Raw genomic sequence first — 21,215 nt, forward strand, 5'->3', positions numbered from 1 at the left:
GTTTTAGAACTACTCTCCTATTACATAGATAGGCTCTTGGAGGTACACGGGCTCTACTTTACTTCCTGTTGTAGATTCATTTCCTCCATGGTATCGTAAATATCTCCTTATCTTGTCTGACTGGATGTTGAGGAAGAAAGGGGCAGACTCTGCGATGTTCTGGCAGAACTCACGCTTGTTAGTGCCCTTGACACGTTATTTTGCAGTTTAATTCAATATATGATGCATACATGGATAAAATGTTAAATATTTAGAGAAAGAGAATAGCTATCCTGGAATTCGCCCACATTTCTAATTTCCATTAATGGACAAGAACCCTATTAATGAATTGATCCTGGTTCAAATATTGGTTCCACTGAAACCAATTCAGGTTTCTCCTAAAAATATAATCTTGAATATCTGTTGTGTAGAACAGAAGCATTAAGACTTGTGTTTATCATTTTATCTTTACAGATGGGAAGAATGTCTTAAGGTTTTTAATCATACTTCGCCATGCAATAAATATCCAGTCATGGAAATGGTAGAATACCTCCCTGAATGCATGAAAGTAAGCTCCCTCCCCCCCCAAAAAAAAAAATTCCTTCTAGATATATGCTTGACATATTATATAATGTGAGGATTCGTAGTTGTAATCACCACTTAAATAATAGTAATTTCCATCTTTAAATAGAGTTTCTAGTTTTCCACTGGCTATAAGGGAAGTCAGCCAACAAATATTTAAGAAGGACTCACTTGGACTTGTCCTGTGCACTATTGGAAAATATGGGCAACAGATTTTTTTAATTCAAATAATCCAAGTCTAGAGCAGAGACTCCTAACAGTGGTCGCTAGTTGAATAAATCCTCCAGATGTGCTTTTAATTGAAGGATGCATACATGGATAAAATGTTAAATATTTAGAGAAAGAGAATAGCCATGCTATTGTTTCAAATTTGCACTAGTGGCTAACATTGAAAACCAGGATGCTCCCCTTAAGGATCAGATATCTGGCTTCTTAGTAAAACATATATGTTAGAAATACTCACATATGGAAAACATAGGAAATAATTAAGAAAATACAGTAAAATGTTAAGATTTTTTCATAGGTGTGGGATTATGACTGGTTTTTCTTTATGCTACTATATATTTTCTAGTTAGTTTTCTATAATGACTTTGTATTTTAGTGTTGTGAAATGTTTTTAAAAAGAGGAGAACTTAAAGGCCTTTTTGTGTAGCCTCACATCACACAGTTGAGTGACGTACACCCTCCCTCCCCGGAACCTGGCCCCCTTCCCGGGCCCAGCATCCTTCATCCGGCCCATCCCGATGATCTCGACACTCTCCAGCCCTGGCAACCAGCCCTGCCTCTCTGTTCCTGCCTCGCACGGCACTACTCACCAGCTTTGCTTTATTTTCATGTTGCCTACTATGGCCCCTGGTACTGCTACCTCGTCACCAACAGACTTCCTCGAAACCTTCTAAGGCCCCCTGGCGTTGAGACCAGCAGTACCTTCCCAGTGGGGCCCCTTCGGGGTGCTGTCCTTCAGGTGGGGTTGACCAGATGCCCCAGGAGGTCTGGGGGATGAACTGATGGGGTCATCTGGGGCCTTGTGTCCAGATCTGGTTCTAAGAGGGCAGCCTGGCTGGGCAGTGTTTCTTTTTGGGGTCATGAATTTGAGCCACCTGAAATGTGCCAACACACAGATTTGGGGTGACTCAAATCGTTCACATAGGCAGGGACCCCACAAAAACCTTTGTCCCCACACGCCCTCTGGGCAGCTCTAATGACCCAGTCGGTGTTCTCTCCCTTCGTGGCGCGTCCGCAGGGCCATCAGTAATTCTCCTACATCTCTCCCCACTGTCCCGTCCAGGCAGCTCTAGACAAATGCTTTGTCATTGCTGCCAGTAGCTCGGGTACAGAAGCAAACACACTGCTTACTCCAGGCTCGAGTGATGCAGATGGGACCCTGGCCAAAGAAAGTCCCCAGGGCTCAGCTGAAAGCTGATTAGGGACAATATATCATTACTACAAAATGCAGAGCAAAGGAATCCTGAATCATTTATATGTTGTTCTCTAGAAGCCCAGAAAGACGTCGGAGACGTTGAATCTTAGCAAAACTAGTGGAACGTTTCTTATTCAAATTCTAGTAAATACCATTTCCTTCTCAAGACGTGGCATTTTTCTGAATCATTTAGTGTTGAGTCATGCAGTAGTCATTGTAACATTTCGCTTTTTGAACTTTGTTCCTGAATGGCGTGGATTGTAGCTGATCTCTGAGGTGCAGGAAGCAGAGGGAGGGAAGGGGGTACCTCCAGTGTTCTTTTAGAAATGAGACCAAATCCTGTCTCATATCTCGTCTCCTGCCCAACACCTTTCCTCTCTCCAAGGTACTTTTAGACTTTTGCATAATACCCTCCATGAAAGAAAAGTCGTGCCGAGACTACCACGTAAGTTTATTTTACCATAATAATTTGAAGTTTATTATAGTTCTTTAAAGAATATTGAAAGTGTCGCCAGCGTTCCACAGTCTCAGAAGAGGGTAATTAGTGTCTTCGTTTGTCATATTATTACATCATCTACTTATGAGTATTTCTGCCTTAGATCCTTACTTTCCCCACAATATGTTAATTGTCTAATAGCATTATGTAGAGTTGTTTCTAGTCTTAATCTTTTCTTGGGTAGTATTGCTTGAAGAATGACCTTCTAAAAGGTCTAAGTGATCTTTTTATAGTTCGTCTTTTTCCATGACTATAAGTTAAAAATCAAACAACAGCTTTTTTAGATTTATTTTTTACACTAATCTACAATAATTTAATTGACTTTTCTTCACTATGAAATGATTCAACTTTATTTGAATCACTTAATTTTTAGCAGAATTGTAGGCTTGCGTGTATGATTTGTCAACAACAGTTTTGGGGTCTCTATTAGACTGTAATTTTTAACAATTATTTCTACAGATCGAGTATAATTTCAGATATCTTCAGTGGCCATTAGAATGCACCAAACAAGCATCTGCACAGGGTGTTACATATGAGCCTCTCACCACCCTCAATGTAAGTCCAGTGCTTTCATTTTCTGGGTAGTTTAGTTTCTATGGGTTCTGTGACATTTTGGTACAATAATTCATGGAGGGCCCAGAGAGAATGCCAGATTTGTAGTTTTAAGTCTGTCTGCCAGGTGGCCCAACCCTTTATTTTTGTTAGTAAAGAAAGCAATCATTTTCTACAATTGCTATAATTTGGTCCTCTTATTAAAGTTCCACACTCTTGATCACTTTATCCCTCATGGTCACATTAAACCTGCCCCAACCCAAAATGCAATAAACCATGGCCAGCACTGGCTGCCCACTAAATGCAGACATGCGTATTTAAGAGTTCCCTCCAGTATACACCAGAGGAAAGTGCAGGAGTCGGCATTTTATAGTCATAGCTTCCGAGTTCAGCCAACCACTGGGCTCCACGCTAAACTCTAGCCTTTCCCAGAAGCTCTTAGATCCTTCTGAAAGAGTAAACCCTAAATGCACAGTATGGACCCACATTTCCCAAGAGACTTGATCCCAAACAGCTCTTACTCCAAAGAGCGCTTTTACATTTCTAGCAGATGAGGCAATTAAAGCCACACGGTTGGTCTACTTCTATGTAAACCAAGGGTCTCAAACTCAAATAACTGCAGAGGGAACAGGAAACAGATGAGGGGGTCCCAGTCAGGGGTCCCAGTCTAAAAGGACCAGGGCTACCAGTTTCAACAAATTGATCCCTTGTGGGAATGGCAGCCCAGGCTTATGCAAGCACTGGCAAATAAAATTGCATGCATGCAAGAGAAAACATATTTGAGACTGGATTTGTAAATTGTGGTCTAGGTTCTAGATCCGTGCTGTAACCGTGAGCCGCATGTGAAAACTTAAATTAAAATTAATTAAAATTAAATAAAGTTAAAAATTCACTTCTTCATTTGCACTAGCCCATTCCTAGCACTCGGGAAGCCTCTGCGTTCTGTGGCTCTCATATTCAGTGGCAGGACACAGGACGTTTTCATCATTTGAGAGCGTTCCTTTGGACAGCACTGATGTACACCAATGAATTTTCATTCGTTTTAAATGAATTCATCTCCCTACATGAAAGGCTTCGGTGCAGACCATGGTACCAGCCATCACCGAAAGCGACATCGAGAAGGCTTACCGAGTACTTGGGGAGGGGAGGAAGCAGAGTCGTGCGGACTTGATGCCCACGTGCTGGTGATGGCAGCTGACTCTCGCGTTTGCCCTCTGCAAAGTGTTCTAGCGCCGCTGGAGTATATTTTATTTCGCAGTTGTTGTTATGGTTACTCTTAAGTCTCTCTCAGCCAAGAGACTTAAAAGTAACTATGCTACAGTTATACTTGGAGAATTTTCGTGTAGTGTGTGTGTGTGTGTGTGTGTGTGTGTGTGTGTGTTATTGTAATTTAAAGAACAGGCAATACTTCTACCAGAAAGAGTTTGTCACCATCACCAAGATGAGAATCTTTGTAGCTTTTAGAAAGAAACCGGTGTTATATAGTATAGACACAGTATAATTTATATGAAACAGGCTCATTTTGAATAAAGACACCACACGATTGAAAGGTGCCTTAATAGCACAGCAGCCCTGGCTTAGTTCTGAGAGCGGAGTAGGGTTAGAGTCCGTATTTGGAACTTAAGATCTTGTCTCAGTCTCCTGCTAGTCTGGTCTAGGAAGTTAAATTACTGAGCGCAGAAGTCTGAAAATCTCGATGAGCTTGTCAGCGCTTAGATCCAGCCAAGACAGACACTGGCTCCTCGGGAGCCCCCCGGAAAGTCGGAACATTGGCCGCGGGCTCCACTCTTCTTTTTCCCCCCTTGGGGTAGAAGGCGTGAGTTGGGAGCTTTCTCTTGGTCTCACTGCTCTATGCCGGGGGATGGGCCATGGCGAGTAACAGCCATGAACTTTCCTAGTGTCTGTGATGCGGTTCTTCTTGGCGACAGGCTCACCCGGGTGCAGAAACCTCTTACCTGGTTTCTGGATTTCTCGCAGAGCTAGTTGGTCCATGTGTTGTTGCTAAGGTATATCTCCCATCTCCGTGGGCAAAGGAGGGTCTGGGGCTCCCTATCCCACCGTCTTGCTGACACCACTTCCCCTATGTATTTCTTAAATAATTTTAAAAAATTAGTTTTGAAATAGATATTAGTAATTCCTAATAACTCATAAAAATTATAACCTACAGGCTAATTTAACTACTGTTATTCATGCTTTACTATTTAAAATCCTTCCGGAAAGAGCAGTCTGAGTTTCTTCACGGAAAAACCAAAGGCGTAGCTCTTGCTTATTTATTTTTAATGTCCTTTCCAGTTCTAACTTTAAGATTGAAAAGCTTCCCTAGCTGAACCAATGATAAATTGAAAGGGACAGAGTCAAATACTTGCTTATAGCTTGTGTGTGTGTGTGTGCGTGCATGTTTTAAATATATATTCTCGATATAATTTTTGGTTTTTCAAATTTTATAAAATAAACAATTGTTGCTTTTATAATATCAAATAAAGTTATAAAACCAGCAAACAAAAAGCCTAGTTTATACTCAATAGTTTCATATGATTGTATTTTTTTTTTTTATCTTTCCCTACTTCTCAGGCAATGGTACAGCATAACCGCATAGAGCTTCTCAACCATCCTGTGTGTAAGGAATATTTACTGATGAAATGGTGAGTATTAAGTATTATTTCTTTTTAATGATACCTCCATTAAATTTACTAGGTCTTCTAAACAATTATGTTTTAAGAGTATTTTAATGTTTTACACTTTGAAAAAGAAATGTGTCAAAGGCAAATTTTGGCATTAAAAATAATGATATTGTTTATTTTTGATGTAAAAGGGAGTATTGGGGAGTGGGGGGCGGGGTGGTCACTATATGAGACAAGGAGAAGCATCCATGGGCCCTGTAGTTCAGCGAGCAATGAAGTGAGGTGCATCTCTGGGAAGAGCAACCAACTTCCGGTCAGAGGTAGGAGATTATGTCTCTGCCCTTCCCTTAACTGGTGAGAGATTTTAAATAAATCACGATTTACCAGGAAGCTGAGATTCCTTTTCTGAAACTAAAAAAGGCGAATGTGAAGATCTTCTCGATTCTGAAGTTCAGTGGATTTACAAAATAAATTTCTGAGAGAGGCCGTAGCTACTTTTTCCACAGGGATCTCAAGGAAATATTTTTTTTGTTGTTGAACTTACTCAATTATGGTTTACTTATAATTATTTTCTAGGTTGGCGTATGGGTTTAGAGCCCATATTTTGAACCTAGGATCTTACTGTCTCGGTCTCCTGCCCATGACCTTTCTTGTTGTCAACATAAAGCCAGGTCTGGCTTTCAACTCAACTGGAATCATCAATGAAACCAGTGATCGTTCTGAAGTATTAGACACCAAGGTATTTGCCATTGATTGTTGTATTTCAACCTTTTAAAATAGAGGATTGTCAAAAGCGTGCCTTTGTTCCCCTTAGAAATCCTAACTCCATAAGAAACCTAGAATACCAGGACTTTATTATGAAGAGCCTATAGAATTCATATATGGTAGCAATCTCTCCCAAAATTCTTTATAGAACGAGAGGGAAAATAAATAGGTCAATAAATGAATTTGTAAATAGATTTAAAGGGAGTCGACCTGTATGAGATGCTTGCTTGAAAGCTAAAGTATAGAACTTCAAAACCGGCGTACAGGAAAGGCGGTTTGCGGCAGCCGGGGTTGGCGGGGGGCAGGTGCGGTGCTTCGCGGGGGCGGGCTTTCTGTCTGGGGTGATGAAGGAGTCATGGGACCAGTCGGTGGTGATGGCTGTAGAGCGTCGTGAGTATCCGCGATGCCACAGAATCGTACATTTTAAAATGTGCGTGTAAAGCTTTTAAATGATAAATTATTTTACCATGGTAAAATAATTTTCTACATAGGTCTACAGGTGCACATCCCTTTAGACTTCAGTTGGCAATCTGAGTCTCTCTTAATAAGGACATTATGAAATGAGTGTGTGATGTCTTTATATTGGCACATAGTAATATTCTGTTTAAAGCAAATCCGGACAGTACATAGAAACAAAGCAGAAGAAAAACAAAATAGCTATTGAATAGTGGAAATGATAAAGAAGTAAAAGTGTTGTTTTAATATATATATATATCTTCCTAATTGCTTGTCTTATACTTTTTTTTTCAGAATTCCTATCTTATAAAAGTTTGTATGATTTTAGTTTTATTAACAAGTTTATTTGGATATTGCAAAGAACTGGCTCAAATTTTCCAACAGGTAAAAAAATACATTTTATGTCTCTAAAGTTGTAAATATTTTAATATGCTGAACATAAATGAATCGATAAATTATTAGTAGTACATATCAAAATAAGGTCACTACTTTGATAAATATATAGATTGGAAATACCAAACATAAACTCTTTAAAATATAGAGTTCGCTATAGAGTTCACATGATTTTAGATAAGCTCTCTGCACTGTATGGTGCCTTCGATATTTCTGAAACAGAGATGTTCCGGTTTTACTAGGCTCTAGTGTGTCTGCTCAGCTACGAATGAACTTACGAGTGACTTCTCTGTTTTCTCTGACAGCAGTTTAATGATTCGCTAACATAATAGTTAGATTTTTAACCTGATAATGTTTAATGTGTTTATAGAATTGTACACTTGAAACCTGTATAATTTTATCAGCAATGTCACCCACAATAAATTTAACACAAATTTTAATAAAAGAAATTACTTGGCTCAAGGCTCTGTTTCAAATGAGTCTTTCTTTGAATTCCTTTCCTAACAGGAATGCTTTTCTTTATTGAATAAAATTTCAAGTTATAATACAATTTGGAAACTTGTATAGCATACCTTTTTCTTTAAAGTCTACTATTTTAAATGGGTGAGCCAAGTTCAGATCAGACCCAAGAATTATGTAAATTATCTGCAGGTCTTTGATTTGACTGATAAATGGCATCAATCTTTTATTTCTAAGTCTTTTATTATCTATTTTGGGGGTATACTTCTTGTGAATTTGAGGGTATTTAAAAGGTAATATACCTTTTATACAGTACTTCATTTATAAACACATGGATATTTGCATGATGATAATAGTGCTTTGCATCTGTTTGGTAATATACATTGCAAATACATATATATGTGTGTATATATATATACACATATGTACATATGTACATATGTGTATATATATATACATGTATATGTGTGTGTGTGTGTGTGTGTGTGTATACTTTCAGTAAATTGTCACAGTTCTGAGAGCTAGACTGTTCCATTGTACATTAAATGATTTAGGGCATATTGCTTACCCTCATCATTATTTTCATTTTTTAAACATGAGGATGACAGGTAATAGTCTATATTGAACCGTAAAATTATATGACTTCTCTGTTGGATTCGTTTTCCACATTTTCTTATTGCTATTTATATGGTCTCTGCGGCATCACGTCTTTCAGAACGGGAGGTGACGCCAGATCGTTGTGGTCACCGAGTCGGGCACAGGCTTCACACCCCCTCGGCAGCAGCTTTCACTCGTTTGCACCCTGAGAAGGCCACGTGCGCGCGGACTCTGGGGGGAAAGCCCAGACACTATCCACTGTCCTGAGGCCGGGCCCCCTCCAACCAGGTTGCGACCAGGCCTGTGCGTGCAGTCCAGGCGGGCCGGAGCCGGCCCCCTGGCGCTAGACGCCTCCCCGGCCGCCGCGCCAGAAAAGCGTGGTCGCTGGTCATGCATGTGTGTGACCGCCCGTAAGACGAAAGGCCCCGGTCCCTGCCCGTGGTAACGCTTGCTCCTTTCCAACTCCAGAAAAGCAATTACTTCTCGGATAACAACAACGGCGTCGAGTGGGTGATCTACACGACGAGCATCATCTTCGTGTCGCCCTTGTTCGTCGGGCTGCCGGCTCACGCGCAGTGGCAGTGTGGGGCAGTCGCCATTTTCTTATATTGGATGAACTTCCTGTTGTATCTGCAGAGGTAAAACCGGCTGGACCGATCCCCACATCCTTTGGGCATGTTTAGTGTCAAGAGAAGAGCCGTCATCAGTGCCACACGCTTATAACTCGCTCGGTCCTTTCCCAGCTGTTTTAGGCTGTGAAGGAAACGGGGAGGGAGGCTCGGAGTTCAGAGGGCGGACCAGGGCTTCTCTCCACCCTGGCGGTACTGAAATCCAGGGCCAGATAATTCTCTGTTGTGGGGGGCTGTCCCGCAGACGAACGTTTAGCAGCATCCCTGGCCTCTACCCACTAGATACCACTGTTGACCCTCCCCAACATCGACAACAACAAAACCATGTCTCCAGATAATTGCCACCTATCTTCGGAGTGGCAAAATCATCCCAGGTCCAAGAGCCACCAGCCTAGACAAATCTAGATTCACTGTGGGGAGTAAATGGCTAATCTTGTTTGATCTGATAGTATTGGGTAAGCATTTATCTAGATTAAAATGATCAAAATGAGATGATAGGTATGGAGAATGATGGTGATACAAGGGAAAAAGTAAACCCAGAGAATCTAATTCTAGAGGGGAGAAAAGGGCTAAGCTCCCCTATCTTCCACAATTGCTAATGTAGAGTTAACCAGGTTATTTCACATAATCTTCACAATAGCAAGAGGTAAATGTGTATAAAAGACACTACAGCACTGTGTTAAGTAACTTGCCCAAGATCTTGGCTAGTAAGTCAGAGGCAGGCATTTCAACAAGGACTTTTCGACCCCAGGGACCACGCTTTCCCCAGCACGTGGCCTTCACTGCCACACCGTGAGCACAGAGCTGTGGGCTGAGGCCCGGCCCCCGGGCAGGACACAATGTGGTGGGAAGAGCAGTGAGTGGCCTGGAAGGCGAGAGGCTTCCAGACAGGTCCAGGGAGTGCCACTCTCTTGGCTCTATCATTACCAGTGACTTTGGCGAGTCCCTGGAACTTAGTCTCTAAGACCTCTGAAGTCCCCTTCGGCTTTAAGATCTGGTGACCCCCTTTGTAACAAGGTGTCTTTGCCAAAGGACATCCGCTGTCTCCCCAAACATTTCACGGTGTAGGCTGCTGGGGGAGAAAAAGGAAAGCTCAGGGAGCTGTGAGGATGGCGGACGGGAGCCCCGGGCGCGTGTCCTGTGACGGGTGGACAGGTGGCTTCCGGGGCCTGAGCTCGTTCTGTCACTGCCCGCCGGAAGCACCACGCAGGTCTTCGTCTCCCGACTGCCCTTCCCAAGCACGTGGCGGCATCTCTGACACCGGGGAGCTCTCGTTTCTCCCTCCTACTGTGGTTGAAGTGGTAAGATGTCCGGTGGTCCAGGGGTAAAATGGTCAAGGATAAACGCTGACAAGAAGAAAAAAAAAAAAAAGAAACCAAGCAGGTTCCTGAACAGCTCGAAAAGAAGACCTGACTATCCATGAATTCTCATGAGTCCCTTTTGAAAGTAACGGTTGGTGATCTCATCTGTGAAAACTATTACCCGGTGCGTGATAAATATACTGGCGCTGATCGAGGTACACCTGGACCGGAAGAGTGAATAAATGTTTTAATTTTTCAAATTTTCCTAGATTCGAAAACTGCGGCATTTTCATCGTTATGCTGCAGGTAATTATGAAAACTCTGTTGAGGTCCACGGTTGCGTTCATCTTCCTCTTCTTGGCTTTTGGACTCAGCTTCTACGTCCTCCTGAGTATACAGGTGAGGCTGATTCTGTTGCTGTGACTATTGGGAACATATATTTATACTTAAATCTTAATGATGCAGAAAGTCAATAATACAATATTTGACTATTTTAATTTTATCTGATGTATTAGCATTCAAATAATTTTTGTTTGGGGGGAAAAGTACCATCTTACTAAATAACTTTTTCCATAGTCAAAAAGTTTATGTATAATGCACGATGACTTGTTATAGGTGCAGAAAAGATCTCTTTGATGACTTTGCCACAAGTAGTTCTTATCATTGTATTTTAGTAGCTATAGTGCTATGACTTTATATATTTTAGGTGAGGCGACCCTTCGTTGACCTCACAAACTGCAAGGACCTTGTCCGCTTACAATCCCTTATTTTTTTTATTTTTTTACACCTAGAGCACCTGGTCTTCCTAGGTGGTCTCCCATCCAAGTACTAACCAGACCTGACCCTGCTTAGTTTCTGAGATCAGATGGGATCGGGCTTGGTCAGGGTAGTATGGCTGCAGACTATAGTGCTAGGACTTTTAAAAATAACTATGAGTTTTACCATTTTTACTCTCCAGGAAAAGTTTTCTCCTTATGTGCACTCTGCATTTCATTTTTACCTGTCTTCTCAGGATGCTTTCAGCTCTCCATTGCTCTCCATAATGCAGACCTTCAGCATGATGCTAGGGGACGTTAACTATCGCGACGCCTTTCTAGAACCGTTTCTGAGAAACGAATTGGCATATCCAGTTTTGTCCTTTATGCAACTTATTAATTTCACAATATTTGTCCCAATCGTCCTCATGAATTTACTTGTAAGTAATTTATTCTTGTATATCCTGTTGGTCGATCATTTGGGGCCATTTAATAATAATTATTCTTGGCTTCCTTAACTTTCCTCCGCGAAGGGAAAAAGGGACACCTAGAAAAGCCATTTGTTCAACATTTCTTTAGTGTGGGGCCCAGTGATGCGAAGATGCAGTCACCCGGCAGATATTTACCGAGAAGTTCTAAATGTCAGACACTGGTCAGGCGTTGGGAGACAGTGGTGAACAAAACAGATCGATCCTCAGTCCTTACGTGATAAACGAGTCGTGAAGTGATGTAGTAAACAAACGACCGTGTGGCCCGATGCCACGGGATGGTAAATGCTATGAAGAGCTGCAAAGCAGAATAAAGCAGTAAAGGTGAACGGTGCGTGCTGCTAAATTCAGGGCAGCAGGGGAAGTTCAGAGGTTAGGGAGGGACCGTGGAGGGAAGGAGTAAGAACTTGTCTCTCCTCTCGAGTTTCTCACGGACCAGAGTTTAAGTGGGGAAGCGCCTCTCATGCAGGTGCCACCTGTACACCAGCCAAAGGGTGGCCGCCCTCAGCAGATGGGAGCGTGCCCTTCCACGGAACACCTGCTCCGGCAGAAGCACCTGGCTGAGGCGGCAGAAATCATCCCAGGTCCGTGGAGAGCCCCGGCCGGCACCACACGGCACGTTTTCTTCATTCATTTTCTCGTACATGTGCACATTCGACACACTTTTTCTGAGTCTGACTGTGCAGCAGGGACTCTGTTAGGCAGAGTTTCTGGAAAGAAAACAGTGCAGACCACTTAATGCTTCAATTCACCTACTTGACACAACGCCCAAGTTTTCTTTTGGTGACCTAGGAAAATAAAAGCTACCACTAAGAATAATAAAGAATGACATAAAGCCTACACTAGTCTCTTAGGATCACTTACGTTTTGGGAGACATTTACCTAGAGGAGACTCTGGCTCAGCAGGATAGTTCAATGTCATTCTCATGATCCACACATCCAGCGCCCACCGAGCGGCCCTACCTGCCCATCCCGGAGGAAAAGCAAACCCAGCAGAGCCAAGACCCACCATGTTCTCTGTCCTTTGAACTCTGACTCAGACCATTGGAAGAGAGTCTACATCCGCTCACCCCGTTTTCCTCCGTGCTTCCAACAAGTGTCTGCCTCTGAGCCTCCTTCCCGAGAGCTCGCGCCCTCACGGTGCCGCACCTGTCCTGCGCCGGGAGACCGAGGAGTCTCCATCTCGGCTCACTTCCCTGTCTGATCCTTCCTGCGATTTGTCGCCAAAGCAATGTTCTGTTAATGAAAAGCTGGGCCTGTCCGTGGCTCTTTCAATTTTCTTTCTATGACTCTTCAAAAGCTTCTGCCTGGTCAGACCCATGAGCACAGCATGCAAGGGTCGTCGTGATCCAGGACTCGCCCCGACGCGACCCGCCCCCTCGCTGCTGGCTGCGTTTGCCCGGATGCACACGCCACACACACTGACTGGGCATGTCAGGCTCTCCCTCCACTGCCGGGGTTCTGCACTTCTCCGGGAAAGCCTCCCGCCCTGGGGCGACCCTTTCAAAGCTTTCAACTTTCAGCTCAAGTGTCATCTCTCCTGGGCAAACTTTCCTAACGAGCTTCCCCACCCCAGAAGCACCCCGGTCTGAACTGGGTGCCCCTTTCTCGTGTTATCATAGTTTTGAGGACACAGATCATCAAGAGAGTAACAAAACCTACTTCCTAGGTGGCTGTGAGAATGAAATGAGCTAATACAAAGCACTTTAAACATGATATGCATTTAACGTTAGCTATTATTAAACACGAATAGTATTCGATATTAAATCATTTATTGATAACTGACGTGAATACATTATAATGAGACTCATACGTCCGAATGGCCGACAAGCGCCAAGGCTGTGACTCACAGGCTCAGATGTGCTCAGAGCCCAGACCAGTGTCTCTGATGTGTGAAGTGGACATGACGAGACGGCCAGTTTTGATGGGGGCTGATCTAGAGAGAGAGAAGTCATCTCAAGGCTTGTCAGTTAGAAAACAGAAAACGTCCTGTGCCAAACGAAACCTACTGCTGAGCAGAGTGGCCCTCGGTGCCGGTTTGCACTCCCTGTTCGTGTGGCAGCTGCTCGGTGTGCCCGCTGCGTGCCTTGTTCTACGCTAAGCCCTGGGCGTCCGGTGGTGACGTGGGCAGAGGCGGCCCTTCTCTTGCAGGGCTTACTTGGCTTTGAGCTCCTTGAGAGCAGGGATGGGTTTTGACTCGGGCTGCAGCGGGCCGGGGCGGGTTCAGCATAGGCGAGGACTGAGCGTCTCACAAATAGACTGAGTGAATGCAAGCTCATTTAATTTGGACTGAGTACAACCCAGCTGACCCTTCCCCTCACCTAATGCTATCTAGCCATGGATGTCTAGACGGGGTAATTTTTTTACCAGCGCCTCACTCATCCTTAAAGAGTACCATTTCCTGCCAAACATAGGTAAGCTATAAATTCCTTCATTCCCTCATTTCAATGTTTTGACTTTCCTATGTCATCACGTGACTCTTGTTCACCTTAGATGCTAAACTCCCAGAGTTTCCAGCCACGTTGCGTGGCTGTAACAATTGCATTTCATGTCACATCACCCCTGTCCTCTCCCAAAAGAACACGTTTCAACTTTAAGATGAATGTCAGATTAATTTGTATGTCTTAACGTTCCAGGATGACACTCAGGGTTACTGGGACCAGCGGGTGTGTGGGCTTTGCGGCTTTCTGTGAGGCGTTTTGAGGCCAGTGCTAGTACATTCCATGACACTCTCCCGCGGGAGCCGTTCTAGGTGAGCCACGGAACTGGTAGTGATTGGCCGCCGTGTCGTCCTGCAGATTGGCTTGGCGGTGGGGGACATCGCCGAGGTCCAGAAGCACGCGCTGCTGAAGCGGATCGCGATGCAGGTAAGTGTGGCGCTTACCTAACACTTGTTGAAATGGTTCACGTGTAGGAATAGCTGGCCTCTGAGAACGCGGCGGTTGAGCGCGGCGCATTCTCTCGGTCGGTGCTGAGAGACACCCGCGCGTGTTCCCCGGTGTGCCTGCCGTAGTCAGAGGACCCAAAATGGGAAAAAAAATTTCCTACAGCGATCTCAGCAGAGAACTTGGGGAACTGCCCGAGCCTCTTTTTATGTCAACACGGGGCCAACCAGGTAGCTAGGCCCTGGCTTGTCGGTGGACGAGGGGCCAGTGGCCGGGCGCCGGGGACAGAGGGCACCTGGCCAGCCCAGCTGCTTGCGCGTAAAGCGGGCGCGGGGCAGTTTTCGGGGGGCTGTCCTGGCGGCGGCTTCTGTGCGGGCTTGTAAGCATCCCAGGTGCTCACGCGTGACTCTCACCCCCAAACCCGCGACGCGCGTCAGGTGGAGCTTCACACCAACCTGGAGAAGAAGCTGCCGCTCTGGTTCCTGCGCAAAGTGGATCAGACTTCCGTCGTCGTGTACCCCAACCGACCCCGATGCGGAAAGATACTAGTGAGTACGCGGGGCCAACGCGAATCATGGGGCACCACCTGGCGCCCTTTTGTAGCCTTCGAGCCTCGCTGCCTGTGGGAAACAAGTCACTGTGGTCTAAAGCAAAGAGCGTGATGGGGAAGCGGGGGCAGTGGGGGCGCGGGGGACGCCCGTCGGCGGCGCCCCACAGCGTTACCTGCGTGCCAGGCCCCTGCGAGAGCAGACGGGCGGGCGCGCCGGCGACACCATGAAAGTATCTTGGTGCAGGTTTACCCTGTTTCTCCCAATCACGTGCCACGCACGCCTCCAGTGGGGTGTCTCAGATGTCCCTCGACTTCGGCATGTTCGAAATGAGCTCGCGCTCTGCGCGCGCCCCGGCGCCCCTCCCTCCCGACACCCCTGCGGGGGAAGAGCGAGAAAGCCGCATCCTCACCTCGGCGAATGCCCGGGGCAGGATGTCGGCCTTGGCACCCGCCCCCGCCTCGCCCTGCGCTTCTGGTCAGTCCCAGGCTCGGCCATCTCACCGCCTGGGTGGCCTGTGCAAGTGGCCGTCTTCTCCTGCCTGGGCTCCTCATTCCTGGTCATTTCACATCTGCCTTTGACCCTCTCAGAGATTTCTCCACGTGTAATTCAGTCGTGTTGGATAATAGTGCAGAACAGTTTTAGAGAAATAACAACTCATCCTGTATGAAATACCATCATTTATGATGGACTTTTTTTTTTTTAATTTGCATGGCTTTTCTTGAATTTTTTTTTTTTTTTTGATGCCTGGAAAAAAACTTTTCTTTTTTATTAAGTTTATTGGGGTAACATTGGTTAATAAAATTATATAATTTTCATGTGTGCATTATAATTTGACATCTGTATATTCAATTGTGTGATTACCACCCAGAGTCCCGTTTCCTTCAGCTACCTTATATTTGATCCCTTTTACCCACTTCGCCCTCCCTCTACCCCCCTATATTTGACTCCCTTTACCCCCTGTACCTCTCCCCTTCTCCCCCATCTCCTACCCTCTGATAACCACTAGTTCATTGTCCATGTCCCTGAGTCTCTGTTTGTCCTGTTCATTTGTTGCTTTTAGGTTTATATCCCACATGTAAGTGATATCAAGTGATTTTCGACTTTTTCTGTCTGCCTTATTTTGCTTAGCATGATTATCTTGAAGTCCATCCATGTTAACGCAAATGCCAATATTTCATCTCGTCTTATGGCTGAGTAACATTCCATTGTATATATGCACCACAGCTTCCTGAGCCAATCATCTATTGTAAGACACTTCAGTTATTTTCATGTCCTGGCCACTGTAAATAATGCTGCTATGAACATCAGTGTGCAAATATCTTTTTGGATATGGGTTTTCAAGTCTTTGGGGTAAATACCCAGTAGAGGGATTGCTGGATCATATGGTAGATCAATTCTTAGTTTTTTGAGGAACCTCCATACCACTGATGAACATTTTTATGAGACAATACTAAATGATTCGGTTAAACCTTTTCCTAAACAACCCTTCGCTCCAGTTAACCCCTCCTATATTATTTATCCATCTTGTGCTGCCCACTATTATAATATATACAATTTTACTATATAGCTCTTACATGTCTACTTCTCTCAAGAGACATGTGAGCTCCATGAGGGCTACGATGTGTCCTAGAATATTTGTGCTAGCGTGCCTGGCTCAGTACCTGAATTATAGCACGTGTTTAAGAAATAGTTCCTTAATTGAGTTTAACTTGAGTAACTATGAATTTTTTTATCCCATAGCATATGTTTCATTTTCTCTTTAACACCCAAGAAGCAAGACAAGAAATACCAAATGTTGATACATCCTTAGAAGTAGAAATATTGAAGCAGAAGTACCGGTATGTATTTTTCCTTTTCTCTGTGTTTGAGAAACTTAAAACTCGTAAATAATGATGCGTAGTACAAGGTCATATTGCATATTCAGGGTTATCTCATGTATTAAGCCATGCTTTAACTGACCGATATTACTGTAGATTGAGAATCATGAGAGATAGTTTTAGACCCAACAACTTATTTGCCAACCAGTAGCGTAAGCTGCATTCCTCATAAGCCATCTATCTGAATTCATACATCGAAACTGAAAGTTTTTGAGGATCCCCGGAGGAGCTCTCTAGTATACAGTGGTTGAGCGTGAGGTCTTTGGGGTTCATCTACCTGAGTTCAGAGCCCTGCTTAACTATTTGCTAGTTGTCTGACCCTGCATAAGCCACTTAGCAATTCTGTGCAGCGGCGTTTTAATCTCTATAATGGGAACAAAAGTAAACCAGCCATGAACCAACCGCACGACCATAGGAAAACCACTTCCACTTTAAAAACATATGTTCTTTAGAAGGATTCTTACTGTGCATGAGGCTGTCACTTGAGTACAGGTAATCTGATACAGGACACGTCTAGTGCTGAGGCCTTTCTGCACTCGTAAGGGCTAAAAGGATAACCCAAAACAAACTCATGGAACACCTGTGTCTTTTTAGGCTGAAGGATCTGACTTCTCTGCTGGAAAAACAGCACGAGCTTATTAAACTCATCATTCAGAAGATGGAGATCATTTCGGAGACAGAGGATGAAGATAATCATAGTTCTTTTCAAGATAGGTATAAAAAAGAGCAGTTAGAACAAAGGAACAGCAGGTGGAATTCTGTGCTGAAGGCAGTAAGGACGAAAACTCAGTACCCTTAGCAGTGGCCACCTAATGCAGCGGTTTCCTGTGTATGTATATATATTTCTTGTATATTAAACATAAATATAGAAATACACGCACTGGGTCTAATTTCCAATTTGGAAAGAGTAAAAAGTAGAAATCTGATTGCATTTCGCTACATGTAAAACCATGGTTCCTGCCATCCTTTGTAAGAGTGAGCTCTCTCTCTATTCGTATTTTCTGCCAGTCGCTTTGTATTGGGAATATGCCAATATGTTCAAGCTGATACGTTCAAGTTGGACTTTACCTCTCATTATTTGAATGGGTAGAAAGTAATTTGCTAGAACACACATTTTCAGTGATAAGGAGTAATAAATGAAACTGGCAAGCTAGAATACAAACGTCAGTACCGGATTACTGCCCGGTAATTGTGTAACACGCGACGCATTAAACAGGTGAGACTGAGCGTGGGTTCTCCCGTTTGGCATGCCTTATTTGTGCTGGACGATCCTGCGGGTGGAACCCTGTATACTCTGCTCCGACCGTGACAAACGGCCTTGCCCTTCCTGCTGCTCCCAGCGCACCTCGTGTCACTCTGAGCCGAGGCTTGAAATGAACGGGCCTTACGATATGCGTGAATTTTACTATAGATAGCAAGTGTGGAGTCTGTATTTTCCGTTTGTCAGTGATCATAATAAACGTAACAACCTTTACGGTCAGCCCAGTGAGTCTTGCGTGAGCCAGTCTCTGCGTTTAGTTGTTTGAGATTTGCAAAAACGTGTCTATCGCGCATACCCTTTTTCCTTTCGATGTCCAGTGCAAAGCATGAAGCAGTCACATGGCTCATCATGGATCTTTTCAAGGTGCTTCCCCTCGTTTATTTTTCTTCTCCCTTTCCCCCGATTCCTGTGTTAACTCTCTCATCGCCCCCGCGAGGTACACGCTCCAACGAATCTCTTCGGCCAACATATGTCTTCTGTCACGTTGAACAGCGCTGGCTTGGGTGTGTTCTTATTTATATAGGTGTTGTTATGCTGCAGTTCTTATCCTCTTATCTCTTCCTGCGGGACCTTACGTCTGCGAGATGTGACCGTGCTGCCATCTGTCCATCTAGTACAGAGCGCCTGACAGCTGCTCGCCGTCACGTGCGCGCCCCTCACGGGACTCGTCTCCCCTTCGGAGAGCGGCATCTTGGTGGCCCCCGCCTTCCGCTGTCACACGTTCTCAAACACACGCTCACGCAAACAGGCGGAGCGCCGGGCGACAGCACGTAATGTGAGAACACCGAACCTTTTTTCATTTGTGGTCCGGTTTGGTCCCAGAATTTCTCAGATACAACTTACGCACTTGGCATAACCTCACTATCTTATCGGATTGTGAGTGCCCTTTTATAAGTTGTAAAAACTCAAACAGGCAAATTCCTTCTTTTAATATGACTAAAACAGATGGACACTGTAGACCTCGATGGTTCTTTCACTCGTCGGATAGATCCGATTTCGAGTGATAGTGATTTATAAGAAGATGGTGTAAATAAAACATCTAAAGACCGGATGTAAATATTAGTACATAGAAGAATTTCCCAGATTTTCCTTCTATCTGCTAAATATTTTTAGGCCATAGGTTTATTCTAAAGGCTGATTCTTAAGGTGATGAGATTTTAAAGGCAACCTGGAAATGAGTTGCATTCTTCCAAAATAAATAATAATTGGCTACGGCGGGAGCAGTTTTTTCCTTAACCTATCAAAAGTACATCTAAGAAACATTTCAGTTTAAAAACCGCTTGGCCAGCTCACGCAGTGCATGCAGGCCTGGGGTCTGAGAGGGGCCAGTAGCCCCGGATCCCAGGTGCCACGCCGGCCATGGGACCCCGCAGAGTAGCACCTACTTGCCGCAAGGTCCAAAGTGCCTTTATGGGGAAATCGCAAAAATCGGGAACTGGGAAACCTCCTGATGACATTGCAGAAACGAGGTCTAACAAGCAGAATCAGAGCCAAATGACAGAGGACCACCGTCACAGTTCTGTTCGCTGAGTGGCTTCCTGATGGGTAAACTTCACCCTGTTACAGCTGAACCCTCGGGTCTGAAGTCTCTGACCCCAGCGTCTTTGACACTAGCATGCCTTTGAACACGAGCAGTTTTAACACCTGAAAGGGGGTTTCACCGCCCCTTCCGAACAAGCTTCTAAGTCCAGTTTTAAAGCAACACCAAAGCTCAGGAATTGGTTACGGCAACAACCAACTCTATGCGGCCCCACAGAAAGTTGTCCTCAGGATGCACCTGTCTCACGGAGACCTGCTGCAGGTGTAGGCCTGGGGCGGAGCAGGACCCTAGGTTTAAGTCCTCACCTGAGGACTTCCGCAACATATGGAAAACACGGGAGAGGAAAATCAAGTGGCTTAACCAGGGCAATCGTCTTCCTGCCTACAAATCCACTCAGCAACAGCAAGACCCCCAGAGATCGGTCAAGAACCTGTGCTGGGCCGACATGGAGCACCGATTCTGAAGAAGCCAGTGCTGTCTAAGGAAGTCACAGTGGAAACAACCCAGGAACGGGGGTTGAAGAGTACAGCCATCTCTAAGACAGATGCATTTTCCCACCAGACACAAGATTTTTCCAACCACGTAAACCTGCAGGGGCCCCAGCTCACTGTGTTGTGGGGTGGTGTCACCAGCCTTTGAGATATAGGTGAGGTCCTGTGAAGAAATGAAACCAGTAAGCAGCACTGAGTCTTCAACAGGGGACTCCACAGAGACAGCCGGTCCTTGGGCAGCCTGAGGATTCAGAGGGCTTTGCCTTTTCAAAGGCTCAGTGCGCTGCAGAGACCGGGGAAATCCCAGAACTGCCCGCGCTGAACTGGCTGTAGAAACGCGTGAGATGCCACCATCCAGTGCCGCTCTGAAAACTCTCCCAGTGATAAGTTTGCGGAAAAAGAAAAATATTTTTTCCACCAAATTTAAGTAAGATGGGAAAGGCATCGCATCAAATCGTCCCACTCGCAGGAGTGGAAAGAGCCCCAGCTCGCGGCAGTTGGGGCACCGCCACCCGGCGGCCCTGGCTGCACAGGGGCCTCCGCCACCCTGCGGCTGCTGCGCTCCCGCCATGAACTGGCGAACGGCAGTCCGCAAAACCTTGAAACGCGGAATCCGTTAATTTCATGGTAGGAAGTGTACTGACTGTGTGACGGGTCTACTTGTTCAAAATCAAAAAAAAAAATTTTTAAGTAGTTTATATATATATGTATATATAAAATTATGAAAAATGGCCAGTGAGGGAGAAGAAAAAGCTATATTCTCTGAAAATATTTCGAGCTGCGTTCGATGCTGCCATTTTGAGCCCTAGGCTGTATAATAAGAATCATCAAATCTGGCGCTTTTCCTCGTTAGTAAGATAATACCACGAGGGTTTCGACGATGCCCTCCGCAAGTGGAGATTCAGCCGAGTTATCTGTCAAGAGCTGAATCGCTGCTTTTAGAGACCCAAGGTCAGAGCACAGTCACCACACACAACTTCGAAACGGGAAAATGGTGCCCAAAAAGTGCTCGGTGGTTCTGTTCTATCTTTAATGTTTAAGTTTGTTTAATTTGAATAGCGCACTAATAGGTAGTGAGTGGGCCTTTCGGGCTGGGCACAGCTTCACTGCTTGGGTA

General features: G+C 44.8%; 1 protein-coding gene and 1 pseudogene across 3 annotated transcripts in view; one reads left to right on the plus strand and one right to left on the minus strand.

Moving 5' to 3' along the window:
• The window catches only part of TRPA1 (transient receptor potential cation channel subfamily A member 1), a 47,005-nt gene extending 26,263 nt beyond the window's left edge, over window positions 1–20,742 (plus strand). The window contains exons 15-27 of one of the 3 annotated variants that reach the window (XM_016153717.2): window positions 454–547; window positions 2,367–2,426; window positions 2,937–3,032; window positions 5,601–5,671; window positions 6,227–6,389; window positions 7,166–7,255; window positions 8,789–8,958; window positions 10,520–10,649; window positions 11,263–11,445; window positions 14,292–14,360; window positions 14,816–14,926; window positions 16,670–16,767; window positions 17,401–20,741. In XM_016153717.2, the coding sequence (XP_016009203.2) occupies window positions 454–547; window positions 2,367–2,426; window positions 2,937–3,032; window positions 5,601–5,671; window positions 6,227–6,389; window positions 7,166–7,255; window positions 8,789–8,958; window positions 10,520–10,649; window positions 11,263–11,445; window positions 14,292–14,360; window positions 14,816–14,926; window positions 16,670–16,767; window positions 17,401–17,605 (1,540 nt within the window). In that variant the 3' untranslated portion in view covers window positions 17,606–20,741. Of the gene's footprint in view, window positions 1–453; window positions 548–2,366; window positions 2,427–2,936; window positions 3,033–5,600; window positions 5,672–6,226; window positions 6,390–7,165; window positions 7,256–8,788; window positions 8,959–10,519; window positions 10,650–11,262; window positions 11,446–14,129; window positions 14,361–14,815; window positions 14,927–16,669; window positions 16,768–17,400 lie in introns of those variants that run through there. The other 2 variants (XM_036232797.1, XR_004954578.1) reach the window with 2 other exon arrangements.
• Window positions 11,035–11,153, minus strand: LOC118612116 (annotated as a pseudogene).
• Window positions 20,743–21,215: the final 473 nt, after the last annotated feature.

This window comes from Rousettus aegyptiacus, unplaced genomic scaffold (genome assembly GCF_014176215.1).
Source record: "Rousettus aegyptiacus isolate mRouAeg1 unplaced genomic scaffold, mRouAeg1.p scaffold_m13_p_15, whole genome shotgun sequence".
Lineage (NCBI taxonomy): Eukaryota > Metazoa > Chordata > Mammalia > Chiroptera > Pteropodidae > Rousettus > Rousettus aegyptiacus.